Source organism: Onychostruthus taczanowskii, unplaced genomic scaffold (genome assembly GCF_017590055.1).
Source record: "Onychostruthus taczanowskii isolate IOZ18803 unplaced genomic scaffold, ASM1759005v1 scaffold246, whole genome shotgun sequence".
NCBI classification, from domain to species: Eukaryota; Metazoa; Chordata; class Aves; order Passeriformes; family Passeridae; genus Onychostruthus; species Onychostruthus taczanowskii.
Genome location: NW_024499752.1, coordinates 83,926 through 111,000, shown reverse-complemented (window position 1 = coordinate 111,000; position 27,075 = coordinate 83,926). Strand labels below are relative to the sequence as shown.

General features: G+C 51.7%; 1 protein-coding gene across 1 annotated transcript; it reads right to left on the bottom strand.

Annotated features, from left to right (window-relative positions):
• Nucleotides 1-120: 120 nt before the first annotated feature.
• NUP160 (nucleoporin 160) lies at nucleotides 121-26,370 on the bottom strand. Its single transcript, XM_041406197.1, has 35 exons — nucleotides 26,066-26,370; nucleotides 25,697-25,907; nucleotides 24,591-24,813; nucleotides 24,430-24,508; nucleotides 23,113-23,227; nucleotides 19,934-20,092; nucleotides 18,989-19,066; nucleotides 18,353-18,450; nucleotides 17,656-17,740; nucleotides 17,358-17,426; nucleotides 16,661-16,744; nucleotides 16,064-16,234; nucleotides 15,880-15,979; nucleotides 14,586-14,751; nucleotides 13,934-14,049; nucleotides 13,667-13,827; nucleotides 12,451-12,584; nucleotides 12,108-12,178; nucleotides 10,449-10,608; nucleotides 9,931-10,000; nucleotides 7,138-7,236; nucleotides 6,774-6,893; nucleotides 6,009-6,104; nucleotides 5,827-5,921; nucleotides 5,091-5,187; nucleotides 4,896-5,001; nucleotides 4,638-4,798; nucleotides 4,049-4,109; nucleotides 2,831-2,941; nucleotides 1,721-1,844; nucleotides 1,413-1,514; nucleotides 1,044-1,185; nucleotides 733-858; nucleotides 554-658; nucleotides 121-469 (listed from the first exon to the last, which is right to left on the bottom strand). The coding sequence occupies exons 1-35, from the start codon at nucleotides 26,266-26,268 to the stop codon at nucleotides 383-385; spliced, it is 4,185 nt and encodes a 1,394-aa protein (XP_041262131.1). The 5' UTR covers nucleotides 26,269-26,370; the 3' UTR covers nucleotides 121-382.
• Between the last annotated feature and the right edge of the window lie 705 nt (nucleotides 26,371-27,075).

The window sequence follows — 27,075 nt, the reverse complement described above, 5'->3', positions numbered from 1 at the left end:
CGGGGCTCTACAGCTCCACCCTGCCCTATATCCCAGCCCTAGAGCAAGGGTAGTATAGGGATGATCCCTGGAGAGGAGCACCACAGTCCCCACTTTTCCCACCACATCCTTATGCACACCTCAAATAACACTTCCATTTTATTAAAGTTGATCCAAAAACATACCAATAAATAAAAGAAATTCCCAACAGTTCCATATCTGGAGGAGGCAGAGAGTAAAGGGGTGTCATGGCCACACACCCCAGCTCTGTTGCTCACCCACTGCCCACAAAAGGGACAGTGAGGGGACACGTCCTTCAGCACTCCACCTCCCTGAACCGGATCCTTATGGAAAACCGGCACCGCGGGGTGGGATGGTGACGCTCCTGGGGACGTCACCCGGATTAGGGCCGGCAGTACAGGCGCTCCATGGTGGCCACGCTGACCTTCTGCTGGTAGTCCTCCATCCTGTCGTTCAGCTTCTCATAGAGCTGGGAGAGGCAGGAGTCACGAGGGGTCCCACCGTGTCCCTCCACCCCGTGGCCCATCCCGGTGTCCGGGAGCCCGGTACCCACCACCACGCTGTTCTCGCTGGCGCTGCTCTCCCGCAGCGCCTGCAGCAGCTGGTCTATGGCAGTGTAGGGAAGCCACATCGTGGGGGACGCTGGGGACAGAGGCACCTGGAACGGACAGGAACCCTCACGTCATGTCCCCAAGGAACATCACGCCACATCCCAACAGCGGGTGAGCTCACCTCGATCCCAAAATACTGGTGCCCTTTGCCCAGCACGGCATCCACGTACTCCAGCACCAAATCCACGGCCTCCTCCAGCAGATCGTAGTTCAGGTACAGGCGCAGCAGCTCGGCAGCGTCCACTTCCTGCCAGAAAGGGGGAAACTCAGCCAGGGAATGTGACCAGGACTGGGACCACGCTGAGAGAACCTGCTCTGAGCCTTGGTACCGGGCACAGAGCACCCGGCAGGTGTCTGAGTGAGGGTGATCCAGCAGCTCTGGGAAACCTGGAATTTTGGGGTTTTTGGGAACAGCTGTGTCCCTGTTCTCACCTTGTAGCTGTTAATGAGCCAGTTGGGCAGAGGTATCCCGTGTGCCAGGAGCTTGTTGATGACGCAGCGATGGTACAGGCTGTTCTGGGATGGGTAACGCTCCAAGTAGGATGACAGCAGCCTCCAGGCTTCATCTGTGGCACTGCAAGGAAACAATTCCCCATGGAACAAGTGCCAGCAGCTCCTGCCCCACCTGTGAGGCCATGGTATGTTCCAGGTGATGTGGGGACAGGGTGGAAGCACAGCTCTCCCCACATCCCGTGCCCGCTGTTCTGGCCTTAGGCGTTTTAAGGACCTGCAACCCTCTGGATTTGCACAGAGCTCCTGTCTCCAGATCCTCCTCCTCCCGAACTGTGGAGATAAACCTACCTGGACTCCTTGGTGGTGACCAGGGCTGAGAGTTGGTTGGCTGCCAGCCAGTCCCAGGCCTTGGCCTGTGCTGCTTCCCCTCCCAGCTGGAGCTTGATGCACCTGCACGACCAAAAGCCATGGGAAGTGGGTCCCTCCAGAGCCCAGCCCCTTCCCACCAGCATCAATGCCACCCCTTACAAGATTACTCCCAACAAACAACGCAGCTGGACTGGCAGGGAAAGTAGGCTCTTGGGCAAGTTCCACACCCAAGCCCCCACACCCCTCCAGCCCTGTGTCCCCCGAGGTGGGACGGCACCCAGACATACTTGAAGGTGAGCCCCTCAAAGATGGGCGTCAAGGACAGCTTGAAGGTTTGGCACAGGGTGATGGCCGAGTCAAAGAGCCCAGCCCGGACCAGCAGAGACACCATTTCCTCGGGTGTGGAGTTGCCTGAAGGGGAGGAAAAGCAGGTAAAGCCTCCCCAGTAACAGCCCAGTGCTCACCAGGGCCTCGCCCTGTGTTACTCATGGAGAGATGCAGCAGCAGGGTGCCAACAGCCTCCAACAGCCTGCAGCAGTACTCCTCAATCCATGGCTGGAGGCTTTCCTGGCCTGCAGAGCATCCCATGAGGCCAGCAGCTATCCCTGAAGGGACTGGACAGAGCAGCTGTGACCCACAGAGCTGTCCCTGATGGAGCACCAGCTGGAGAGGGACACAGGCAGCAATACATGATAGGGAAATGCTGCCGCTGTTCAGAACCATTGAATTGTTAAGGCTGGAAAAAGATCCCCAAGATCACTGAGGTTAAGGAGGGGACAGCCTCAACACAGGCCTGCAGCCAAGCATCCATATTCTGGCAGCATAGAAACCGTGGCACTCTGCTCCCTGCGTCACCACTCTGCCCTCAAAGCAGCTGTTCCATCCTTTCCCTGCAATCCCGCGCTGGGAAGTCACCTCCTCCTGACATTTAGAGGGGAAAGATGTGGAGATGTTGTGTAACTTGTACCAGAGATACTAAAATACTCCAGGTGGGAGAGCTACACCTTCCTGCTTCCCAGAAAGGAACAACTTTCACAACTTTTTAACACTGTTCCATGGAGCAGGATTGTCCAGGAAAATAAATTCTTCATCAGTTAAAAAGGTTGGATTTAATGATCTTGAAGTTCTTTTCCAACCTTAATAATTCTATGCTTCCATTATTTCCAAAATGCCTTTTTTGTCCCAACTCAGAAGCTCATCCCACCCCCACTGCACACCACCAGAGCCTGAAAAAGCCAAAAAAAAGAAGGAAAACTTAAAATTGGTTCTCCTGATGTGCATCTCAGAACCTGCTGAAGTCAGTGGCTGGATTTCATGGTAGGGATAGGAATTTGATGGTCCCTGGCAGCTTCTGGGTTTGCCTCTGGGACAGGACAGAGTGGCTGAACCCCCCTCACCTGCCACAGCTGCTGCTGACACGTCGTGTTCCACCAGGGTGAGCCGGATCCGTGCCAGCAGACACTCCCTCTCCAAATCCTCCAGCTCCAGGATCTCGATCTGGCGAGTGGCTGGAACAGATGGATATTGGGCTCTCAGTACTTCAAAAAGGGCTCTTTGGGCACTGTGCACAATGTCATGGAATCATGACATGGTTTGAGCTGGAAGAGACCTTAAAACTCATCCACTTCCGTGGGCAGGGACACCTTCCACTAGACCAGGTTGATCCAAGCCCCATCCAGTCTGGCCTTGGACACTGCCAGGAATGAGGCAGCCACAGCTTCTCTGGGCAACCTGCACCAGGGCCTCAGCACCCTCACCGGGAAGAATTCCTTCTCAACATTCCATCTAGTCCCACCCTCTTTCAGCCTGAAGCCACTCCCACTTGTCCTGGCACTCCATCCCTTATCCAAATCCCCTCTCCAGCTCTCTTGGAGCCCCTTTAGGCACTGAAGAGGCCCTGAGGTCTCCCTGGAGCCCTTGTAAAAGCCTCTCTACACCCCTCTGCCATCCTAAGAGGATTTGTATCCCAAAAAGCACCAAAGGAACAATAAGGATTTGCTGACTCTTCCCTGCTCCCTTGACTGTGCTTATGTCCTTGACAGCATTGTCCTGCTCCTCCTCCTCCAGATGTTAGATAATATTTGGGAACAGCTGCTGCTTTGCCTGCCAGGCACATGCCACAAAAAAAAAAAAAAATCTTCAGAAAAAGCAAGTTTAAAAATACCTGACCTTAAATTTTCCTCCTGGAACACTGAGGATAACCTGATCCCACATCCTGGGCTGTGGCAGACACAGGCAGAGCTTATTCCCCACAGGATTTCTAAAGGCATAAACAGCCTTGAAAAACTAGAAATTGCCTCAAAACGTTGGTTTTGTTTTAAATTACAAGTTACTTCCACTGAAAAAAAAGTGCTGTCAAGGCATCAAGCTGTTAGAAGCAGGCATAAGAGCTCCTTGGGGAATAGCTGTTCCCTTGGGGAAATTGCTGTACTCCTTGGGGAAAAGTGGCAGCACGTTGTTGGGAGACACTGGGAGAGTTAATGACCCTAAAATCCCACAAATATTGATCTGGTGGAGGCAGAAGCTGCCCTGAGCCATGTCCCAGCTCCCATGGGAACTGCAGAGAAGCTGTGGAAACTCCAGAGGCATGGGAAGGACCAGGACTGGGCACTTACTGGGAACATCCATGCACTCCCCATCGTGGCTCCTCTTCGGGGACGCTCCCGGGCGCTCGTACTTGCAGGAAAAAGCAGAAAGAGGATTTATACCCAACTGGTTTCTAAAGGATAAATCACTGATAGGATAAATCCCAACAAGAGCTCTCCATTTCAAGCCTTGATTTGGACCAGGGAAGCTGTGCAGTCCCTTGGGAATATGGGTTACTTTATCCCTGGCTATCAGGAACATCAGGATCAGGTGACCAGGCTGCAGCCACCACCTCCCTGAGTCCTGACTGGGATTTGAAACACAATCCCTGTCACACTAACTCTCCTCTGGACTGGTATTCCAGCTGTTCACACTCCCCAAAACACTTGCTGTCTTCAGCACAAGGTGATATACTCCCCTATCTATCCACCAGCCCATTCCCAAAAGCCATCCCACTTTCCCCCGCCCCAAAAAGGGGGGAATGGCACAAGGGTGATGGATAGGGATGATGAGCCGAGCAAGACAGCTGGTCACAAGCAGCAGATAAGGAGTCCAGAGTCTCTGTTCCCATTAGAAAGGCTTTTGGAAGCTCCTTTTCAGGAAGCTCAGCATTCTTACCACAGCCCCAGAGGCTGGCTGCACTATCCAGGCGTATTCCGGGCGGATCAGCCGCAGGCAGTTAATGGCAGCCAGGAAACAATTCCCCTGTTTCTGGAGCCCTCGGAGCGTCCGCACCTCCCTGCCCAGCCTCATGCCGTACTCAAACATCACTGTTCCAGCTGAAAACAGGGAATAGACATCAGCCAACAGCCTGGAGAGGCCACACAGCCGGCAGGGAAAGGGTGGGCAGGTACAAGGTGCCATCCCAAGCTTTACCTTTCCGGTAGTTGTGCCGGTACACGTGGAAGGCGTAGAGCAGCTCGTAGTAGTTGTGAGTCATCAGATCCACGGCCCGAGCGTGGGACTCGATGATCCCAACGACCTGCAGCACACAGAAGCTCCAGTGGATCCATAATCCCTTTAAAGGGAGGGTTGTGCCCCTCCCCAGCCGTGATCCCAGCGCAGGATTACCTCGTTGTGCAGGTTCACGTAAGGAAATTCCACCAGGTCCTGGAGCTGGGATCGCTCGCAGAGAACCACCACTAGCTGGCGTAGGCAGTCCAGCTGCCTGCAGAGGGAAGCACAACCCTTTGAAGGAGCAGGAATAAACCCAGGAGCAGGAACAAACCCGGGATTTAAGCCACAAACAACCACTTCGTGACAAGCTCCTGCTTCCGGATGAGCTCTGCAGGTTTTTTCCTGGCTTAGAACCAACTCAAACCTTCAAGTTTCTCCTGTACTGGAAAGAGAGATCCTCTAAAAAGGCCTTTCAGGAAGGCAGTCTCCCTTCCTCAATTAGTTAAAAAGCACTCCTATTTCTCCCCTGTTATTCCAGTATTTTTCTCTGCTAGGATAACGCTTTCCCTACCCAGTTCACTTTCCAAACTGAAAAGTCAACACTAAATCTTTTTATTAAACAAAAATCAACTAGGCTCCTCCTACAGCTTTTAAACACAGAATGCTAAACACATAATCCTTCAGTCTTCTTCCCTGTTTTTCTTCCTCCTATTTTCCTCTTTTGAGAGGGTGCCAACCCCAGGTGTCCTTCAGATGAACATCCAAAAATGAACTCTGCATTTTTAAAGCCACCTCTACACATTAACTGAACACAGCAGTCATGCCCGCCCCTGAATTATCACTTTCTTTCAGTTCCATGGAAAAATGGGACCATGGACCACCACAACAAAAGCATAAGCCTGTCACCTACCTGCCTGGATCTGGGTTTTGAGTTAAGGCTACATAGGCTTCACTATTGTGACCCAAATCCAAGTGATGTTTGAAGATGCAAGTCCTCAAAGTAGCCTGAAAACAGCACAAATCAGTTATAAACCCAGCGAGAAATTCCTGTGGAAGAAATTCCTGAAGAAACAGGGAAAGAAGTGGCTGTACCTGGCTTCTCCAGTCATCTGCTGATTCCATGATGGCCAGGGTGGCCAGCTCGATGACCAGCTCTGGCAAACCCAGCATCTCCAACAAGCGAAGGACCTGGAAGCCAGGAGGGTTTGTTGTTGTTTTTATTTTAGGAGCTGTTGCTGCCCCTAAAGATATTTAAGGGATTAGACTTTTAAGGGGAATATTTGGTTAAATTGCACAGATCTGGATGAAATCCCAGCACAACAGGACGAGGTTATAGCTTCTGTGGTGGATTCACCTCTGTACCATGGGGGATTTCTAAAGCATTTCAGCATTAATGAATAGTTTTCTGGATCCTAAATCCAGGGAATCCCTCACCAAGAGCCCAGCTCCAGGCTTGCAGACTGCCTGAACCACAGCATTATGCAGAAGGTAGATGTTATCTCAATTTAAACATACTCATTTTAATTTGCCTCAGAGCTTAGTAACCCTTGCCTTAGGCAGCATCTTACATCAAGCCTGAACATGTCTGGATTCTGCTTCCAGCATCTGGATTTCATCCTGCCTTTTTTTTGCTGGACAACAAAGTCCTTAGCTATTAGGATACCAATAGGTGGAAAGTACCTAAATTTCACATACTCAGCTTGTCATTACCCCCGAACAAAGAAAAGAACATGATTCATACCCCAAAAGCTAAGTTTTCTGAGGCTCAAGTCACTTCCCACAAAGCCAGGGACCGAGCAGGAACTCCCTCTCCAGTGTGGAAGGACTTGGTGCCAGTTTACCTGCCCAGCACTGTACCTTGTTGTAGTACTGCAGGCGTGGCGTGGAGACCACCTCGCCCTCCTCGGGCTGGATCAGCCTGTCCAGGAACTCCTCTCTTCCCACCTCAGAGGCAGCTTGGCAGAAGCAATCCAAAGCCTGGAATCAGACCTGGAATTAGCTCGCTGTCCCCCCAGGTGACTGATGCACCTGCTGTACAGGTGAGGGGACAATACTGCCTGTCCCAAGCCTGTGAGATCTTCCCAAGAGCAGATCGCACCATGCCGCTCCAATCCCATCCTTTCCCAAAGGAGGCAGAGCTCGGGAAGAATGTTTCCTGTGCCCCTCCCCCTCCCAAGGGAAAAGGTCCCAGACCCTGGGAAGGAGATGAGGGAAACCTCACCTTGTGCCCTTCCCCCATGACGAGGTAGCACCTGCCCATCATGAAGCAGCAGGAGCCCATGTTCACGTGGCACCATGGCTGCAGCAGCCGGATGTATTCCTACAGGAGAGAAGGAATGGGAGTTTGGATCCAGGTCAGCACTCACTAGTGATCTGCAGGCAGCCAGGACCAGGAAGATTTTGGTGGCTCCTTTAGCTACTGTGCTCAGACAAATCCTGCTTCTCCAGCTCGAGGGCTGGTCCTTCCAGCCCCAAAGTCCCTTGGATGCACCGATCATGAAATCCTGGAATGATTTGGGTTGGAAGGGACCCCTTAAGCCCATCCAGACCATCCCTGTGAAAGGCAAGGACCCCTGCCACTAGACCAGGCTGCTCCATGCCTTGTCCAGCCTGGCCTTGGACTCTTCCAGGAATGGGGCAGCCACAGCTTTTTTGGGCAGCCTGTGCCAGGGTCTCAGCTCCTCTACAAGGAACAATTTTTTCCTATACTCCATCTAGCCCTGCACTCTTTCAGTAGGAAGTCATTTCCCTGTCCTCTCAGTCTAGGTCCTTGTCCAAAACCCCTCTCCAGCTCTCTTGGAGTCCCTTTAGGCACTGGAAGAGGTCCCCAGGAGATCTTGGAACCTTCTTTTCTCCAGGCTGAATGTTCCTAGCTGTCTCAGCTCTCCAGAGCAGAGCTGCTCCAGCCCTGTAAGGGGGAAGATATCCACCACATGCTCCTGGGAACAAACTGCTCTGCGTGAAGCACCTCAGAAACAGCTCCCAACACACCCAAAAATCAGACAAGATTCTTCCTACACCCTGTTGCAGGGAACTGCAGCGGACAGAACGTGGAGGGCAGAGCTAAGGCTGCAGTACAATGAGCAAGGCAGGTGCTGGAAGGGGAATACCTGTGCAGGAGAGGGCCAGCAGCCAAGGAAGCACATGGATTACAGCATATGGGAGGGAGTGCCGATGGCACTGAGGGCACCACAAAGCGACATGACCCAGCCTGGGCCTGTGCCAGCACAGCATCCTCATCATCCTTGGAGGAGCAGCCATGTCCTGCTAGCAGGGCCACGGGACTCAGCAGGAACTGGGAAGAGAAACCAGGACTTGGAAGTCAAGTCACCTCTACAGGTGCACAAACCACCAGCACCTCTTGCCTCACCTTTCCTGGCCGTGAGTCCTCCCAAAACCACGTGGAGCCTGGATTCACTCCCTGGATTAGCAGCTACAAGGGATAAATCCTGCTCCAGCTTGTCACACACAATGAGCAGCACTGAGAGGTCTGGCCCATGTCCCAGGCCTCTGCTCTGTCACCAGACTGCCCCTGTGCCCGTCTGCTCCTTGCAAGGAGCCTCCTGTACCCCACAGTTTGGGTCACCATGCTCACAGCAAAGCTGCTGTTACGTCCCCGAGGTCAAGGCATTTAATCCAAGTTTTCGTGACTGACTGGGATCAGGGAGAAGAACAGAAGGCAGTGGGGAGGAGGAGCCAGGCTCTGCAAAGATAAAAGCCTGGAGGAGACACCAGTGAGGCGAAAGAAATGCGAGGAGATTCAAAGCCTGCACATATGCCAGGAGGGAGAACGATGCTGCTCCAATCTTGCCATTTCCTGGCTCAAAAGCTCTGAAGAATTGAAATTCTTCTCTCAATTCTTCTCAGCAGCAACACAAAAGGAAGCAATTCAGAATTCAGCCCCCAGGTATGAGGAGCTGGGAGGAATGAAAAGCAGGTCGCCACTAACAGCCTGCCTGGCCCTGGTGCCTCCAGGAATGCCCTGACAAGGATAAAGCTGCAGGATAAAGCTGCAGATCACGTGGAGCTGCAGACAAGGAATTGTGCGGGTCAGAACACGAGCACAAGCAACTCCAGCTGCCAAGAGCACAGGGAGAAAGGTGGAGGAGCAGTGATCTGAAATACAACAGTCTAAAACCCCTGGAAATCAGGAGTTCACCGTCCCTGCTACTGGGATGCCAGGAGCAGCCAAGGATGGAATGATGACAGGTGTTTCTCACACTGTTTTTTGCCCTAATAAGGACACTTAAGAAATAAATGAGTCCTTTCTGGGCTGTAGAAATCCTTCTGAACCCAGGTCCCATGGGCAATCACAGGCAGAAGTGGTACAGGAAAGGCTGTGGGCACACCAGCAGCCAACAAGCTCTAGGATTGCTGGGATATTTAAACAGGCTCTGCAAAGATGTTTCAGGAGTGTGGCATCACACAGACAAGCCCTGGGAGAATAAACTCCTCCACCACAAGGGAATAGCACAAACCTGAGTATCTGGATGCTCTTGAAAACAGATGAAAGAAAATGCAGAAGATGATTCCCCCATGGCAGGGGAGTGGAATGAGATGAGCTTTAAGGTCCTTTCCAACCCAAACCGATCTGGGATTCCACAATCTTAAATCACTCCCCATCAAACACTCCATGGCACTGTCTCAGCTCAGAGAACAGTGATTAGGGGTGGTGGTTTTAAACTAAAACAGGGGAGATTTATATTGGATATTGGGAAGAAATTCTTCCCTGTGAGGGTGGAGACACCCTGGCACAGGTTGCCCAGAGAAGCTGGGGCTGCTCCATTCCTGGAAATGTCCAAGGCCAGATTAGACAGGGCTTGGAGCTACCTGGGATAGTGGACAGTATCCCTGTCCACGGCAGCGGATGGAACTAAATGAGCTTTCAAGTCCCTTCCAACCCAAACCATTCCAGGATTTCATGACTAGGGGAAAGCAGAACCCCAGCACTCATAAAGATGATGTTTTAGGGAGTTTTCCAGCACCTGAGAGAGGGCTGGCACAATGCACTCACCTGGAGCTGGGTGTACTGACAGCTCCCCATCAGGCACTCTGGGAAGAGGAAGCTGGGATTGCTGGGCCATCTGAGCAGAGGTTAAGGAACACAGGAGAATCCAGTCTGGAGAGCTTGGAGAACTAGTCTGGAAGGCAACATGCCTCTCATGCTCCGTTTAGTGGGGGGAAAGGAGAGAAGATTAAGCTGCTCTTTATACAAATCATTATTCTGTAATAAGATTTATCCATATTATAACAAAATCACCAGTACATCTAATCCCCAACTCCTGTTACCCTTCCAAATCCCCCAGCATCCCACCCCACCAAGTCAAGTAGTGAGAGCTCAAGGGCTTAAAGTCAAAAACTCAAATCCTTCACCATGCACCTAAACAGGATAAAATCTGTGAAATCTTGAAATACCCACAAATCCCATTAACGCCAACAACCTCACTCCTTCAGGAGGTTTGTCTTATAAATTTGGGGGTGAAAAACTTATTTTGGAATGGCAGGAGGCAATGAATTCACAGCCAAGGATACAGGAGAGGCAGAAAATCAGCCACTATTGAGGTGATAAGGTGGGGCCAGTTCAAACTTGTCTCAGCCAAAGAGGTGTTTGGTTGCAGGAAGAGTCGGGATATGATGTGTTTTCTGGCCACTTCCTGAAAGAAGAGCTCCACGATTGTCTGAGGGCCGGATACTAAAAGTACAAATTAAATGAACAGTGAGTAGAGAGCCTGCAGTAGAGATCCCAGGTTTTCCACCCTGTCCTGTGCTCATCAGCCCAAACTGCACAGATTAAGTCAGGGCAAACCAAAAGCATGTTCCACACTCCAACTTGTTGGTTTTGGATTTCTCCTGCCGTCTGGTTAAGTCAGAGGGAGCAGCAGGAGATCAAAGTGCCCCATCCTGCAGTGTTTATTAACCACAGCTCAATTAAAACACACAAAAAAAGGGCTCTGCTCCATCCCCACTTGTTATCCCCAGTCCAGCTGCAGCTTTCCAGCATGACAGGGCTGAGGGAGTGCTGAGCTGGCTGTTCCATTCCCTCCCTCTTCATTCCAGCACCCCAAAAATCCCCCCTTACTGACTGTTCCCAACGCCTCTCCCTGAGCTGCCACCTCCTTCCCTACGTTTCACATATTTCTCCCCAAAGAACAGTGGCCAAACAGGACTTTCCTCACGAGCCAGCCAAGAAATAACCCACGACACCAGCACACACAAAGGACGTTTTCAACTTCCCTGACATTTCCAGCTGCCTCCTGCACCCAGACTCTCCATCAGGGAGAGCTCGGGCTCTGAGGATCACCGATGTCACAAAGTGGAGGAAGCTCTTTCCCAGCTCACACGTGGCACTGCTGCCTGTTTGTCCCAGATTTCCCCAGCTCCCTCTGAAGTATCTCAGCCTCCAAGTGCTGACTAGTCACAGCAGGCTCTTACCTGCATGTTTCCTTCCCATCCCTTTTCACCTCCTCCCTCTGGAACCACTTCAAGGCCCACATTTCCCTAATTAAGCAGCCTTATAATCTCCCAATAAAAAACTAACCCAAAAGTTACATCTTCACAGCAAAACTTAAAAAAGATGAACCAAATATAAGCTGCAATGTTTTGGGGAGGTATTTCCACATTTTCAAACACGTTTTGAGTGAGGACTTCTACATTTTCTTGCTTCCCTGAGCTGCTGCTCTTGATTGCTGTAGGGTAAAGGCTGGAGAGCAGGAAAGGTTGGATGCAGCAGGTTGCTCTGAGCAACTCCAGCTAGTGGAAGGTGCCTCTGCCACGGCAGGGGATGGAACTGGATGAGCTTTAAGGGCCTTCCAACCCATGCCATTCCAGGATTCTGTGACAGACCTGGTCTGAGCTACTACAGCAACTGTAAAGTACACAAGGGGTAAGTTTGGCTGATGCTGCCAGGGTCAGAATGACAAATTTTTGGCTCAGTGAGGCATTCCCATCCTTCTCAGGCTGCGAGTAAAATCAGAGTTCAGCACTCCAAGATCCTTTGCTGTTGGTTTGTTGTTGGCTTTTTTTTTTTTTTTTTTTTTTTTTTTTTGTGGACAGCCTGACAAACATCCCCACTTAAATCAGGGTCATTCAACCACACAGTCCATTAGCTCCCTGCACAAAGCACTTCCCTCAGGTGGCAGCGACAGGCTTAAATAACAGAAAGGGAGAGTTGATGATCCGTGGACACCTTACCCAGTTTGTGTGGTGTCAGAGCCGTGGTGTCTGCTAACTCCAACACAGAGAGATGCTGCAGATTAGATTCCCTAGGGAAGAAAGGAGCCATCAGTGAAGAGACAACAAAACGCCTCCCGCTTTAACTGTGCTCATTGTTCAACTCCTACGGAGCACAGAACAGCGAGGCCTCACAGGGCAGATTTAGCACAAGGCAGAGTCAGCTCGGAACATGGAAGGGAAAAAAACCCCTCCCCAGTGCTCCTGGAGTGATACTCCCACAGCAACCACCTGCTTTCCACACCAGGAAGAGCATTTCAGGTGGATTAAGGAGGACTCAAAGGCAGGTCAGGCAGAGACTCACAGCGTGTCCACAGGGACGTCGGAGGCCAGGCACTGGCTCGCCCACCGGATCAGGAAGTAGGACAGCAGCAGGGGAGAGGTGCGGTGCAGCAAGTCCTGCTGGGACTGGAAGAGCTGTCCCCCTCCCAAAACCATCTGCAAGGAAAGCCCAGAGCTTGGCACACGTGGAACAACGGCAGGACAAGGGCAACCAGAGAGGTTTGTGTCAGGCCCAGCTTGTCCCTTCTGCAAACAGCAAGGTGCTCAACAGCCTGGCAGGAACTCAGCCCCACCAAGGAACCAGCAGGACTCTTGTCCCACATCTGGAAGTGCTCAAGGCCAGATTGGAAGGTGCTTGGAGAAACCTGGCCTAGTGGCAAATGCTCCTGCCCATGTGAGGGGCTTTAAGGTCCCTTCCAACCCAAAGCACTACAGGGTTGTTGTCCCTGAGACTGAAATAATGGCTTTGCTGCAGAGATCACCTCAAGAGTCTCCATAAGCTCCAGCAAAGAGTCACAGGAGATGAAACAATCCGAGCTTTTGTAGGACACAGGTACGTAAAGGTGGGAATGCTGCAGGTCACATGTCTCATGGTCTGGGAGAGCCCAGCTCCACAGGGCACCTTGCAATACACCTTAAATGCTACCAGGATAACTTTATCCAGGAAAAAGGGATTTATTTTCAACCAGGAAACTCCTGGCTATTTCTAAGCAAATAATATTGGTTTAAACAAGGTTGTCCTTGTCTGGGGACTTGTTCCGCATCGCTGTGTTCATCCAAAGCAGCAGCACCCTGCCTCAGGCCTGATGGGACAGACCCAGACCAGCCCATCCCACCATTCCAAACACAGCTACCATCGTGGGGGCTGTTTGCTCTGGCTGAAGCAGCTTCCAAGGGGCTGAAACTGCAGCCCTGGAGTGTGCTGCCAGAGAGCAGAGCTGCCATCGCTGCTGGGAGAGGGACAGGGGATAGCTGAAAGAGCTGCATGTGGGCTGATTCACACAGGAGGCTGGAATCCATGCCCTCCTCCCACAAATACAGCTTGGCTTCCTGCATGTTCGTAGAGGAATAAAGGGAATTAGGCTGCTTTGCTTAGGAAGACAAAAGCAGATGGATGAAAGAGCAAGACCTGCCCAAGCCTCGGGCTATCCCAACAGCCTTGTGGGAAGAGACAGAGCTCCACCCTGCACCAGCAGCACAACCCCACAGGATTCCCAAGTCCCAGGAGCTGTACTCACGGGATCTCCGAGGCGCAGCAGGAGCTGCTGGAGGATGAGCAGGTCCCGGCAGAGGAGGAAGCGGACGGTGCAGATCTTGGCCACGCCGCCGCACACCGCGTGCGCCGCGGTGCTGCTGCCAAACAGCTGGGACAGGCTCATGCGCAGCGCCAGGTGAGGAGCTGAGGGGAAAACCACGCAGGTGAGGCAGGAGCTACACAGGCAGGAACCATTCCCAGGATAAGGACACTTCCTAGCATTTCCCAGAAGCTGGTGAAGAGCTTTCACCTCTTTCCATGTCAGCGTCTGTCTCGTAGTCCATCTCTCGGATGAGCAATCCGATGGCATGGATGGGGTTCCTGATCTCCTGCAGTTTGCTGTGGATATCCTCCATCACATTTTCCCTGCAACATCAAAAAGATCCTCATCATCATCATCACGAACAGCAACCTGAGGTTCCAACTGAAGAGGGCTCCCTTACACTCCCTTCCAGCGAGGATCAGTATCTGATCAGCGTGGACGTTCCTTACTGGAATCCTTGGCTAGCCTGTGAGTTTTATTACAGAGCCTGCAGGGACCAGTCTATTTATTCCACTCCCTCAGGCTACCAGGAAATAACAGCCAGATAGTTGGCATTCCACAAGGAAACAATTTCGGTTAGCACAGGAATCACACAGGACCACAGGCTCTGACCTCTCCCTACTGTCTCCAGGCACTTCTTTTCACACCTAGCAGGAATTTGTGCCTCTTCTGCTCTCTAGGCTGCGGATGGAAGACCCTGCTAACAACACCAAACCAAGGTCTCCATCCCTGGAAAAGTCTCCTGCAGCACAGGGCAAGGAGCCCACACATCTCAAACGCCCTTGGACGTCAAGTAGGGACAGCTGGACAATCCCAGCTCAGCCACTCTGAGAAGCTTCTGGAAAACACATCTCCTTACGTGTCATTAGCTATCAAGTCCTCCAGGATCTGCTCTGCAGCCTTTTCTGGAGGCTGGAGGCGGGAGCAAGCCATTTCCATGATGAATGCCATTTCCATGGAAATTGATTCTCCGATCAGGCGAAGGCACTGGACAAGACAGACAACATCACGAGACATCTCCAAATCTGCAATGAAAGAATCTAACTGTGTATTTTCCAAGAGATTTCCAAAGGAAGGTGGGAGGACCATGCAAAAGCCAGTTAGTTCAGCTCCTATCACCAGTAACAGCAGATGGGTCCCAGTTCCCTATGCCAAACCTTCCCCAATAACAATTAGGCTGAATTAAAGCTCAGGAGTTGACAAGGGAAACATTTGGGCTTTGTTATTCCGAAAATAAAAAATGATGCAACAATAAAAAAATGAAATTCCCTCCAAGGGATTTTTTCCAGCCACAGGTTGAAAGAAAATAAGTAGTGGAAAAAAATATATCCTGAAGAAAATGGCTCAGCTCGGGTGTGCAATCATTTATGGGTCAGATTTTAAATTAAATCCCATCTTTTGAGACCATGACTGTTTAAAACAGCCAGGGAAGGAACTGCTGGGGCTCCTAAAGCCAGCCCAGGCCTGCTGCTTTTCTTCCCTCTGCTCCACAAAAAGCTCAACCAAACAGATGACGATCCCACTCTATAAAAATATATAAAAATCACTCAAGCATAAAAGTGGAGCTTAGGTAACATTTTCCATTGCCTTTTTCTTAGTGAAATGGCATTCCAGGGCCAGCAAAGCACAGAGGGCACTGTGGTGACAATATTAATGACATGTTTTCCATGCTCTGGCATTCACTTCCTGGAGACAAGGAACAGCACGGCCCCTCTCCACAGCTGACGTGAAAACATTTCATAAATCCTGGAATGGTTTGGGCTGCAATGGACCTTAAAGCCCATCCAGTCCCACCCCCTGCATGGGCAGGGACAACTTCTACTATCCCAGACTGCTCCAAACCTTGTCCAACCTGGCACTGGACACTCCCAAGGATGGGGCAGCCACAGCTTCTCTGGGCACCTGTGCCAGGGTGTCCCCACCCTTACAGGGAAGAATTTCACCCAACCCAAACAACTGCATGATTCTATTGGCAGCCTTGACAGTAATCTTGTCATTGCTGGTGTGAGCATGATGGCAAGTTCCACATAAGTATCCCTGCAAAGCCAAAATAAAACTATCTCCGTGCAACTATGGATCAGGAGCTCTTCAAGGGATGCCTATGGAAGCTCCCACATCGCTGACAAGAGGGAAGAAACTCCATGTCTTCTCACCTTCAAAGATGGCAGCGTCATCCTCGGTTAGGAGGTGCTCGTTGGAGAGGAGATAGAGATGATCAACCAAGGAGCAGGGCACGAGGAAGGACATGGAGCCCTGAAAGGTGAGGAGAAAGTCCTTGAGCTCCCCATATCCTCTGGAGAAACTTGTTCAGGGAATCTCACCACCACCCAGCCTCACCTTCTTTAGCAGGCACACCATGCTGGTGTAGGGGTTCAGGTGCAAGGCCAGGGGCCGGGAAAGAGCTTCCTGGTACTGCAGGCAGCAGGCATAGAACTTGGACCAGAATTCCACCTGCAGCTGCCAAAACTCCTCTGGGGAGCACTCGTATTCTGTCACGCTGCCCTGGAACTGGTGGGGGCAAAACAAGGGAATCAGGAAGAGCCAAGTGAAATAAGAGCAGGATAAAAAAAGGGAAGTTCAGACCCAAAGAGAACATAGGGATCTCTCAAGTACATCTCCTAGTAATTGTTATTTGGATTATTTGGAAGGTAATCCCTCTGTTTGGAATTATCTTCCAAAATGATGAGCAACCACTCTGCAGGGTGGTGGTCTGGGCACCACATGACAGGTGACCAAAGTGCACACAGGGGGCAGAGACAGAACAGCCAGGATTCCAAAAAACCAAGAGGGAAAGAAAACCCCAGGCAGGAAGGATAAAGACTTGCACTTTTAAAAAGTTACATCCTTCCCCTTGGAGAAAGAAAGGATAAACCAACATGAGGGGTCACCTGGCACCTAACATATCATGACACCTGGAAGGAAAATCCATCTCACCTCATTTTCCACAGCTAAGGTGACCTCTTTCCTTAACTCGTCCCACGTCAGATCCATGTGCCTCTCAGTTCCTTGAGAAAAGATCTGCAAAGCAGCACAACAAACTTGGATTTTAAGGCAAAATAAAAGTCTCACCAAAGGTTCAAGCAGCACTCAGTGAGGTAAAGCAGGACAAGAGCACCAGCCAGCACTTTGTGGGATGGAAGTGTTAAAAAAAAGTCTGGATGTTAAATTTGGAACACATGGATGTGTGGCAGCGTGCAACCACCACACCTCAAGGGATTTAAAATCCATGTGATGTGGCAGGTGGGGACATGGGTTAGTGGTGGCCTTGGCAGTGCAGGAGGGAACAGTCAGATTCCACCATGTCAGAGAGCTTTTCTGACCTGAGTAATCCCACGACATATACTGACAAACAGCACCACGGGGTGCTGAGTCCCCATTCTCCTGGCTACATCAGCAGGAATGAAAAACAAGCTCAGCAACTTGCTGTGCTATCCAAAGCAGGGGAAAACCAATTATCTGGATTCTAGGTTTCATCTCCGTTCTCTGTGGGCACACAGCAGCTGCAGCACAGCCCGGCAGGGACTCCCCACGAAAACACGCCCGGCGAGAGCTCCAAGGAATCCTGCTGCCTCACATCTAAAGGGCCAGGAAGAGGATAAACAGAGAGCATCCCAAATTCCCTCTCACTTACCTGCAAAGCCTTCTGGATAGCTGCATTAGTGAACCGGCCCGGCATGAAGAGATATTCCAAGTAGATTTCCTGCAAAAAGATCATGGCTTAAGGAAGCTCAAGGATGAGGACAACATTTAAGCTGTTTCTGGTCTTTCCTCCCATTATTAATGTCATCCCCTGGATCTGTGTTTCTGTCCACACCCTGCTCCATCCTGGGATCAAAAATGGCTTCCTGCACACTCCTGACTTTGTTTATTCCCATTCTCTCTCCTGAGTGACCTTGTTATTTTTTGGTGCTGTTCTACAGCTGGCTCACCCTGGGGTCCTGATCCTGCCGGACCGTCACCTCCTCCTCAGGGAGCGGCTGCACAAACACCTGGTTCCACTGGCCTGCAACATTCCTGGAAGGAAACAAACCTGGAATCAACTTGGTATCCACCTGAACCAAACCTGTGGCTTTCATCAGCAAAAACAGCCCTCTGGGTGTGGACAAGGAGGTTTGTACAGTGACATGGGACAGATTGTCCCTTGCAAGATTTTAGGAGGAGAGGTTAACTCTGGCATTCCTAGCCATAAAATTGATGGAACAGGTTGGAATCCTTCATTTAAATCAACATCCTCCCCATCCCACAAGCTCACACACAAATCCCAGGCTGACCAGTAGCTTCTTCTCCTAAAATTTGCACACTCACAGCAGTCTTCATCCACTGTTCAACTCCCTGGCTCTGCACCAAGCCACCCACCCTCTCAGCTTTACATTCAGGGATGACCCTTTCCCATCACCATCTCCCCAAAACATGTTTTTTTCTGGAAGGGACCACCTGGTTGTTTTGTAAAGAGCCGTGGGAAAGCACAATGCTCCCTCTGCCATGCTCAAACTCCACTTCCAGCAATGCTGCTGCCTGGATTTTTACATTTTCTATGTTCCAGCAGCTTGAGTATAAATCTGTAAGATGAGGAGCTCTGTCAGGGTTTCCCTGCAGTTATCCCAGTGATCCATGCCCAAAACTCACTGCTCAAAGTTGATGTATTTCACAACAGTCTGGTTCTCCTCGTTGTGCCACAGTGCCCAGATCTCAGCTGAAGTTAAGGCAAAGTCAACCAGAGTCTCCTAGGAAAGAGGGAAAGAGCCAATTTCCTTTCTTATCCCCAAATTAGAGTACAGCAGAGAAAGGCGAGTACTTAGTAACAGCAAAACATTCCCCTGTGGAATTTAACAAGCTTTTGGACTTGTTCAGTCTGGAAAAGAGAAGGCTTTGAGGTGAACTAATTGCCCCTTACAGTATCTGAAGGAAACCTGTAAGAATGATGGAGAGGGACTTGCGACAAGGGCTTGGAGTGATGGGACAGCGGGAAACAGCTCTAAACTGAAAAAGAGGGGATCAGATGGGATACTGGAAGCAATGGTTCCCTGTGAGGGTGCTGAGGCTGCCCAGAGAAGCTACGGCTGCCCCATCCCTGAAAGCATCCAAGTCCAGGGTGGACAGAGCTTGGAGCAACCTGGTCTAGTGGAAGGGGTCTCTACCCACAGCAGGAGGTTGGAACAACAAGATGAGCTTTAAAAGGTTCCATGAGCCATTCCAGGACTCTGTGATTTAAGTCCCAAAGTATAGGCCTCTCCCCACTGGGGGCCAGGCCCCAGCTCTCACCTGTGAGGAGAACAGGGAGGAGATGTGGTCAAGGCTGTAGCGGTTGCTCTCAGTGCTCACCAGCTGGAAGACACAAAACTACAAACACACCATAAATCATTTTCTGAAGGACTAAACCAACACATCGCAGAATATCATCATTCCTGTCCATCTCCCTGCCTGCTGCTAGGGGTAACATAACCTAGAGGGCAAGAGGGGTGAGCTGAGCACACCACTGAATCCTCTGCACAGACATCCTGGCTCCACCCTTCTGCCCATGGACAATCATCGCTGCCTGGACCTGAAGGACTCCCAAGTCTATCCAAACACTAAACTTGGAAAACTGTAAGACCACCACACCCAGCACTACCAGTGACCACAAGATGTGGGAAAAGGAGGGGACTAAGGTGGGAAAGCCCCAGTTTCACTGCTGCAGGCCCAGCTCTGCATGTTCTTCCCAGAGCAGAGGACTCGTGGGACAGCAGGACTCATGTTACACACTCTTGCTCTGTGTTGGAATTCCCTGGAGAAAGGGATAAGCTGTCCAACAGATGAGCCTGGTTTGTGCTGTCCTTCCTCTCCTGCTAAATTTATCGTTCTCCACAAAAAGTTCTCCCCGTATTGCAGAAGCATCCACACACTCCCAGGAGCCTGGTGTAAACACATCACCAGCATTTCCCTGCTTTTAGCTCCTTTTGGACCTTTCCTTTTCCCACGGCACATCCGTGCTTTCAGAGCAGGAGGTAAACAAGTGAAGCAACCCTCACGGATCAGCTCACTCTCACAGGGAATTCCACTCCCAGAGCTCGGGCACACATATCCCCCAGTGCTGTGAGGGGAAAAATGTTTAGAAACCACTGATCCCTCCACAGGGTCACACGTGAAACTTCTCCCTATTTCTTCCCTTCCAAACCCCTAGGGGAATGACTCCTCTTCCAGCAGTCTGAAGAGCCCGTGGCTCCATACCTGCCCTCGCTTGGGAGCGTGCATGTAGACTCCCAGGTAGAGGCCCAGGGACTGGGAGAAGGCCAGGCGCAGGCGGTGCCCGGTGCCGGCCGCCAGCCGCAGGTCCCTGCTGACCGGCATGAATTCCAGCAGATCCGCCACCATCAGGCACATCTGATCCTGCAAACGACAAGAGTATCAGGAGAGCAGCTTAGGAAATATTCTGCATTGAGAAACTGCTCCTCTCTTTCCCTTTCCAGACAACATCTGCCCAGAACTTCCCACAACAGGTGTCAGTTAAGGCTCCCTACATTTACCTGAACCACTCCTTGGCTTCTCCCAGCTCACCTGGGCCCCCTTCCCACGGGCTGCCAGAGCTCAGGCATGCAGGATAAAGCTTCCCCTCCCTCCCACAGCACATTCCAGTGCCACTGAGCCATGAAAGCACCGTGCTGCTCCATTAGCTCTGGCACTCAATATCTGGAGCAAGAGGCTTTTATTAACTTCCTATTGACAAAGACACTTTCATTACTGCTGAAAGCAGGAGAAAATCCATTTGGGATGGCTCTTTGGGCCTCAAAGCGCTCCTGCCTGCCTTCCCAAATGCTCCAGTAGGTCTGGAAACAACCCTTATCCCAAGAATGTGCATGTTGCAGTTGAGAGGCCACACATACCTTGTAGGATGATACACAGAGTATCATCATACGACAACAGAAGGTTTCAACCCACCCAGAGCATCAGCACACCACATCAGAAGGCTTCAGGGTTCTGCCCATACAGAGTGACACCATCTCCCCTCAGAAGGCTGCAAGCTCTGCCCTTCTTGTCCTCCAGCCCAGCCTTTCACAGCCCTCACGCTCATGCAGTGCCCCTGTGTGCCCTCTGCTCCCTTTGGTGGTTGGTCAGTAACACCTCAGCACCCCATGGCTCACTGCCTTCAACACCGCTCACCTGCTCTGCACAGCTGCACCCACTGGGGATCAGGCTCAGCCCCACTCCCAATCCCCACACACTGTGTGCCTACAATTTCCCCCCTTTTTTTTTCTTTTAAATAAATGCTATGTCTACTATTTCTCAACAGGGCCCTTGCAGAAGAAATAGTAAACATGGTATAAGTATCTCCTTTGTAGGTTCCACCACCTCTGGAATGCATCCCTGTACTGGCCTTGATTCACTCTCTAAACTTGCATATCATTAAAATCTTTATACTTACATTTCTAGAATATTTGCAACATACAAGAATAAGCCAAGGCCAAACACCAAGATATTAACAAAATCAACAGCTATACAATTCCCCCAATAGCAATTCAACTTTTAACAATATCAATAATTATACAGCCATATAATTCCAATTTAAAATCCTTTTACAATTGTTAATAAAATAACAGTGAGATCAGTATAGAATAGATAAAATGCAAGCACAACCCTTTGTCTGCATAAAACGTAAATATGTTTCCAAAACTAGATCTAATGTGGATAATATGCAAAGACAACCATCCAGTAATAAAAACAAGAACAAATTCCAAGACAGAACATTGCCTAAGCTGCAAACAAAGCACAGCAAAATGGGAAACCCTGGGAAAAGCTGAGCTCAAGTCACCAGGTTGGTTGAGGGCCCTGTCATTTCCACAGCTGGGCTCCCTCATGCCATTTCCATTTCCCCAAACAAGGATGATTATTCACACACGGGATATGGAATCACTCCATCCAGGCACTGTGTTGTGAATTTCTCCCTCTGGGAAACCTGCTGGTAGCAGTGCTTGCACTCAAAAGACAACAGGGTCCCCTGAGCCATAGTAAGGGCTCGACTGGCTGGATGACTGTGACTGAGTATTGCTCTTTTCCACAGTGTTCCTAGCCAGGGAGCAGTTCCTTCCCAGTGTGCACCGTGGTATTCCAATGTCCCCTCCACACACTGCACTCTGAAGTTAGGAGTACTTGGCTCTTTCAAATGCCCCAGTGTACAAGAGAATTCAGTACAGTCACCTGATGTGGAGGACAGCTTGGTTTATTCAACCCATTTCAGCTTGATATTGTTTCTGCCCTTATCTTCTTCTGATGCCATACAGGCCACCAGGCAAACGGGGGGGCTTGTCCACTGCCCACTAAGACAGGAGATTGTTGGAGATCTTTTCAAGATGTAGAAATTTGGGCATTTGTCTTCCACAGTGTCACCTTGTTGGTATTCTTGCAAGGGGAAGAAAAGAAGCTCTCCACTTGGAATAGCTGGAGGTGTTCCACATCTCCCAGCTTGTCCCTTGCATGTTGGCAGCTCTGTCCAGGTCCCATAGTCTTTTCCCAACTACTTTCCAAACACTAAATGCAGTACTTGCAACAGTCCTAACTCTTATTAGTTTGCCCACGGTAAAACACTACGAAGGGCATAGTCAGCAGTCTCAATGCCTTCTTTTCCACAAAGTTTTCCATGTAGATAAAACACTCTGTTCTTCACTTGGTAAGTTATTTCCCATTATGTCCCCAGCAGCTCACCTGTACCCCAGGTGTCAAAATCACTCTGGTCTGGACCAGGCAGCTTCTCCCACTGCTCTCAGCACCAGGCTGGGCTCTGTCTCCAGCTGTACCTCACCCTACAGCCCAATCCCAAATCACATCAGGGTCACCATATGTCACAGCATATGCCACAGCATAGGCTGCAGTTGAGAGGGCCACTACACAGAGCACCACCACGCAATATCAGAAGGCTTCAGCCCAGAAGTATCACCACACATCAGAAGGCGTCAGGTATCTGCCCATACAGAGCAACACCATCTCCCCTCAGAAGGCTGCAAGCTCTGCCCTTCTTGTCCTCCAGGCCAGCCTTTCACAGCCCTCACGCTCATGCAGTGCCCCTGTGTGCCCTCTGCTCCCTTTGGTGGTTGGTCAGTAACACCTGAACACCCGATGGCTCACTGCCTTGAGCAGCGATCACCTTCTCTGCACAGCTGCACCCACTGGGGATGAGGCTCGGCCCCACTCCCAATCCCCACACACTGTGTGCCTACAGGAATGATCCTGGGCAGGAAACCCCTGGCTTCACAGACACTGCTACAAACACACACCACGACTGTTCTCACACGTTGTCCCAAATCCCAGCGCGGAGAAGCCACAGTCACAATTTAAAGGGAGACAGATCCATGCCAAGCACTCACCCGTGATTCCTTGGGCTTTGTTTTGCTCCCCCACCCCCAGGTTCTGCTCACCTTGTAGGACCACATCCGGAGCTTATGGTCCTGGCAGAGGGCGAACAGGAAGGCATCGTGATCCAGGCAGTGCACGGAGAGGCTGACGGGCACATCCGAGGGGCCGCCATCACCTCTGGAAAACCAGGGCTTACATCAACACCTCCAAAGAAAATTCTCCATCCCTGGAAGTGTCCAAAACCAGCCTGGACACTGGTCTATTGGAAGGTGTTCCTGGCCTAGGCAGGGGGTGGGACTGGATGAGCTTTAAGGCCCCTTCCAACTCAAACCATTCCAGGACTTCATTGTTCTAAAATCATGGCAGGTGCACAGATCCAAGGCAGTGGGGTTCCTCCACTGTGCTTAAATCCAAATAAACCAGTAGGTGAGATCAGGAGAAGGGAATGTTTCAGCATTCACAGAGCAGAGGATCCCACCACACCAGTGACACCCAGTTCTTCGCTTGTTTTGGTGGAACTGAAGCACATTCCCACTTCCCCATCCCCAGCCTGGTACCAGCAAAACACAGGTGAAGGATCCAGAGGGAAAAAAGGATCCAAGCAGCCCCCAGCATGGATTCTCCCAGCCTCTGACAAGGATCCAAGAAGCCATGAGCAAGGATCCTGATAGCCCCAAATGATGCCTTAAGTTTTAGCTTTCATACTGATGCAGTATGGAATTTTCCAGATTCCATACTGCATCAGGATATAACTCTGAACTTCCTATGAAGCGTTAGCAAGCTCTCTTCCCAGTTTAGTCAGACCAAACAATCCTTTTCCAGCCTGAGAACCAAGGACACCACTGCAGCTTCAGCCCCAAAAAGTATAAACAGCAGAAAACTGAGGGGAGCAATCTGGCAGGATGGATCCTGCCAGATCCCAGGCAACATCCCCCAATGCTCAAAGTCACTCAGGGAATCAAGGGACTCACTCCCACTTCCAAGAAAAAGGCCCTGGGATTCAGCTGTGCCCTCTAAGCCACCCTACCAATCCCAACCCAGCATCCATGTGGATCCCCACGTAACCTCTGCTCGTCAGGAACGCGCCTGGCTCCTCAGCACCAGGGCACAGTAATCCCTAATCCATGCTGGCTGTGAGCCACATCCTGGGCAAATCCTTGGAGGCCAATTACTAGAGAACACATTCACAGACACATGGAACAGCAGCACCCTGCTAATCCAGCATTCCACTCCCAGCTTCCGTATTCTGATAGCTCCTGTGACCCCGTTAACTTTTTTGGGTGGAGTATTTATAGGTGCCTGTGTGACTCAAGATAAAAATTCCAGGTGAGGGGATCCAAAAGCCAAAATTAGCTGTTTATTCGTCTCCAGGCACTCACCTGATGGCAGTTGGCATCCAGCCCGTGAGGAAACGCTGCACCACCGAGCTCTGCTTCAACTCCACGACAGAAACACTTCCTTCAAAAACAACCAGAAAATTAAAAATGAAGATCAAGCAAAATTCCAAGACGGGAAAGGGGCTGTAGTGCCCAATCCTTACCAGGAGAATCGGGAGGAGGCAGCTTAAGGACAAAGATCCCTCCTGAGGCAGAGGGAAGGGCAAAGAGAGCCTCCCCCTCGCTGCTCAGCCAGGCTGCAGAGGCCACGGAGTTGGGAGCCAGCCCCGGCACGCTGGGAATCACGTAGTAATTGGAGGGATCCCTGATGTGGATTTTGCTGATATCTGTAAACACGGACTGCACTTGGCTCTCCGTTATCAGCTCCTGTGGGAAAACAGGAGAAAACAGCCTCAAGTCGTGCCAGAGGAGGTTTAGGCTGGATATGAGGGACAATTCCTTCGTGGAAGGGGTTATCAGGCACTGGAACAGGTTCCAGTGGTGGAATTCCCATCCTGTGTGGATGTGGTGCTTGGGGACAAGGGTGGCCTTGGAAGTGCTGGACTCCATGATCCTACAGGATTTCATAAAACATCAAATACTGAGCACACGTCTCTAAGGCACAGAGGAAAAAAAAAACAGACATCAATGGAATGGCAACTGTCTCCTTGATAAAAAGGATTTTTCCAGTAAAAAAAATCTCTGGCACAGCTCAGAGAAAACTGCTGGTGACACATCCCAAGAAGAGCAGCTCTGCCACAGCACAGGATCATCCTTTGGGAAAGCTCTTTGGAGCTCTAAAGAGAGAAGGAGAGAAGCTCTCCAAGAGAGGAGAGGAAGAAGCAGGCACAAAATGGGGAGAATCACAGAATCCTACAATGGTTTCAGTCAGAAGAGACCTTAAAAACCATCCAGTTCCAACCCACATCCATGGAAAGATGCTAAATGTGATATAAACCCTGCCTAGGATCCATCTGCCACGTGAAATCTAGATTCCCAGACAAAACCAGCCTGCAGCCTTCTCAAGTGAGGGAAAAAAAGACAATCCAGCCAGAAAGGGCTCTGGAAAAGCCGAGGCTCATTCCCAACTACAGCTCAACTCCAGTGCCATGACACAGGCTGGACACCCAGCCAGTTCCTGAACAAAACACGGCTAAACTCCCCAAACCTTCACTTCTCCTCTTGTTCCCGACGTGTTTTGTGCCACCCAAGCCGCCCCTGTGCTGACGGGCTGGGCTGCCCGGCCCCCGGCGGCATTCCCGGCACTCACGCTGCGGTAGAGGCGGGCGGGGTGCGGGAGCAGCAGGCGGTGCACGGTCTGCGCCGTGAGCAGCAGCACCACCAGGTGACTCTGCACCTCGCACAGGTGGATGCCGCCCGGCAGGAAGGGGCAGCCCTGGATCCGCAGCCGCACAGCGTTGTTCAGCAGGTTCACGTCCAGGGATTCCTCCACCAGCTCCACCGTGTCCCCCGACGTGCTCCTGCGGGAACAGAGGGGCACGCCTGAGGATGAGGAGGGTGTGAGAGGGGAGAGATGAGGAGGATCTCAGGGACAGGAGGGTCTCAGAAGGGTGAGAAGGGAGAGCTGTGGATGAGGAGGGTCTAAGCGAGGCAAGGCGGAACGGGGGCGTGCACTCACCATCGCACCCAGCGATTCCTGGTGGCGGCCCCGAGCTGCGCGCTCTCTTGGTAGCAGAAGCCGCCGGCGCTGTCGCTGTAGCGCCCGGCGGGGAGCGGGGCGACGCCGGGGGGCACGAAGATCAGCTCCTGAGGGGATCGCGGCGGGGCCCGGCCGGCCGCGCTCAGCTCCAGGCAGCTCCGCGCCGCCAGAGCCGCCGCCATCTTGGGCCGCTGCCTTCCCGCCTCGGCCGCGCGGGGCACGACGGGAAGGGGAAGGAGCGGGCGCTCCCTGGCGGGCGGGAGGACGGGGGCAAGAGGGGACGGGGCGCTCCCTGGCGGGCGGGAGGACAGGGGGCAAGAGGGAGAAGGCTGGGGCGGGAGGGTGAGAGGGAAAGAAAGGGCTGGGGGAGGGAGGGTGGGCAGGGGTCTGGGGAGAGGGATCTGGCATGGAGATGTGGGAAGGGGAATATGGGGAGGGGAGAATGAGGAGAAGGTGTGCGGAGGGGTTACAGGGAGAGGGGATATGGGAAGAAGGTAAAGGGGGATTTGGGGAAGGGTTTGAGGAGGATCTATGAAATTTGGGGCAGGACACTGGGGAACAGGATAGGAGGTCTGGTTTAGTGGGGGCATGTGTTCTCAGCAGAACCCACCCTGGCAGCTCCCAACACCCACCTGTGCCCATACCTCATCCCAGCAAAGCAGCCACAGCCGCCTTCCCAGACATGCCCAGCACACTGGCAGAGCACACATTCCCATACCGGTGAGGGCAGTGGGGACACCACCATCCCACGGATGCCACACGTCCCCCCACAACACCAGCCAGTGCCAGTGCCAGTGCTGGGCCTGGCCAGGCTCCCGCTGCGCTCGGAACAATCCGGCCTTTGAGCGGATCCAGTGCCGGCGCTCCAGGCTGTAGAATGGGCCCATTCTGGTGGCAGGTGCCATGAGGGGCCGGGGGCTCCAGCTGGCCCCCGGCTTTACTGGGGGGGTGAAGCCCCCCGTGGAGCTGGCACACAGTTGGATTTGGGG

What these genes read in the sequence shown, in the direction of transcription:
- NUP160 (XM_041406197.1), bottom strand. Translation starts at nt 26,268, where the DNA reads ATGGCGGCGGCTCTGGCGGCGCGGAGCTGCCTGGAGCTGAGCGCGGCC. An exon ending in AGGAATCGCTGGGTGCGATG is followed by an intron (nt 25,908 to 26,065) that starts GTGAGTGCACGC and finishes CTGTTCCCGCAG; the next exon opens with GAGCACGTCGGGGGACACGG. An exon ending in GACGTCCCTGTGGACACGCT is followed by an intron (nt 12,179 to 12,450) that starts GTGAGTCTCTGC and finishes TTTCTTCCCTAG; the next exon opens with GGAATCTAATCTGCAGCATC.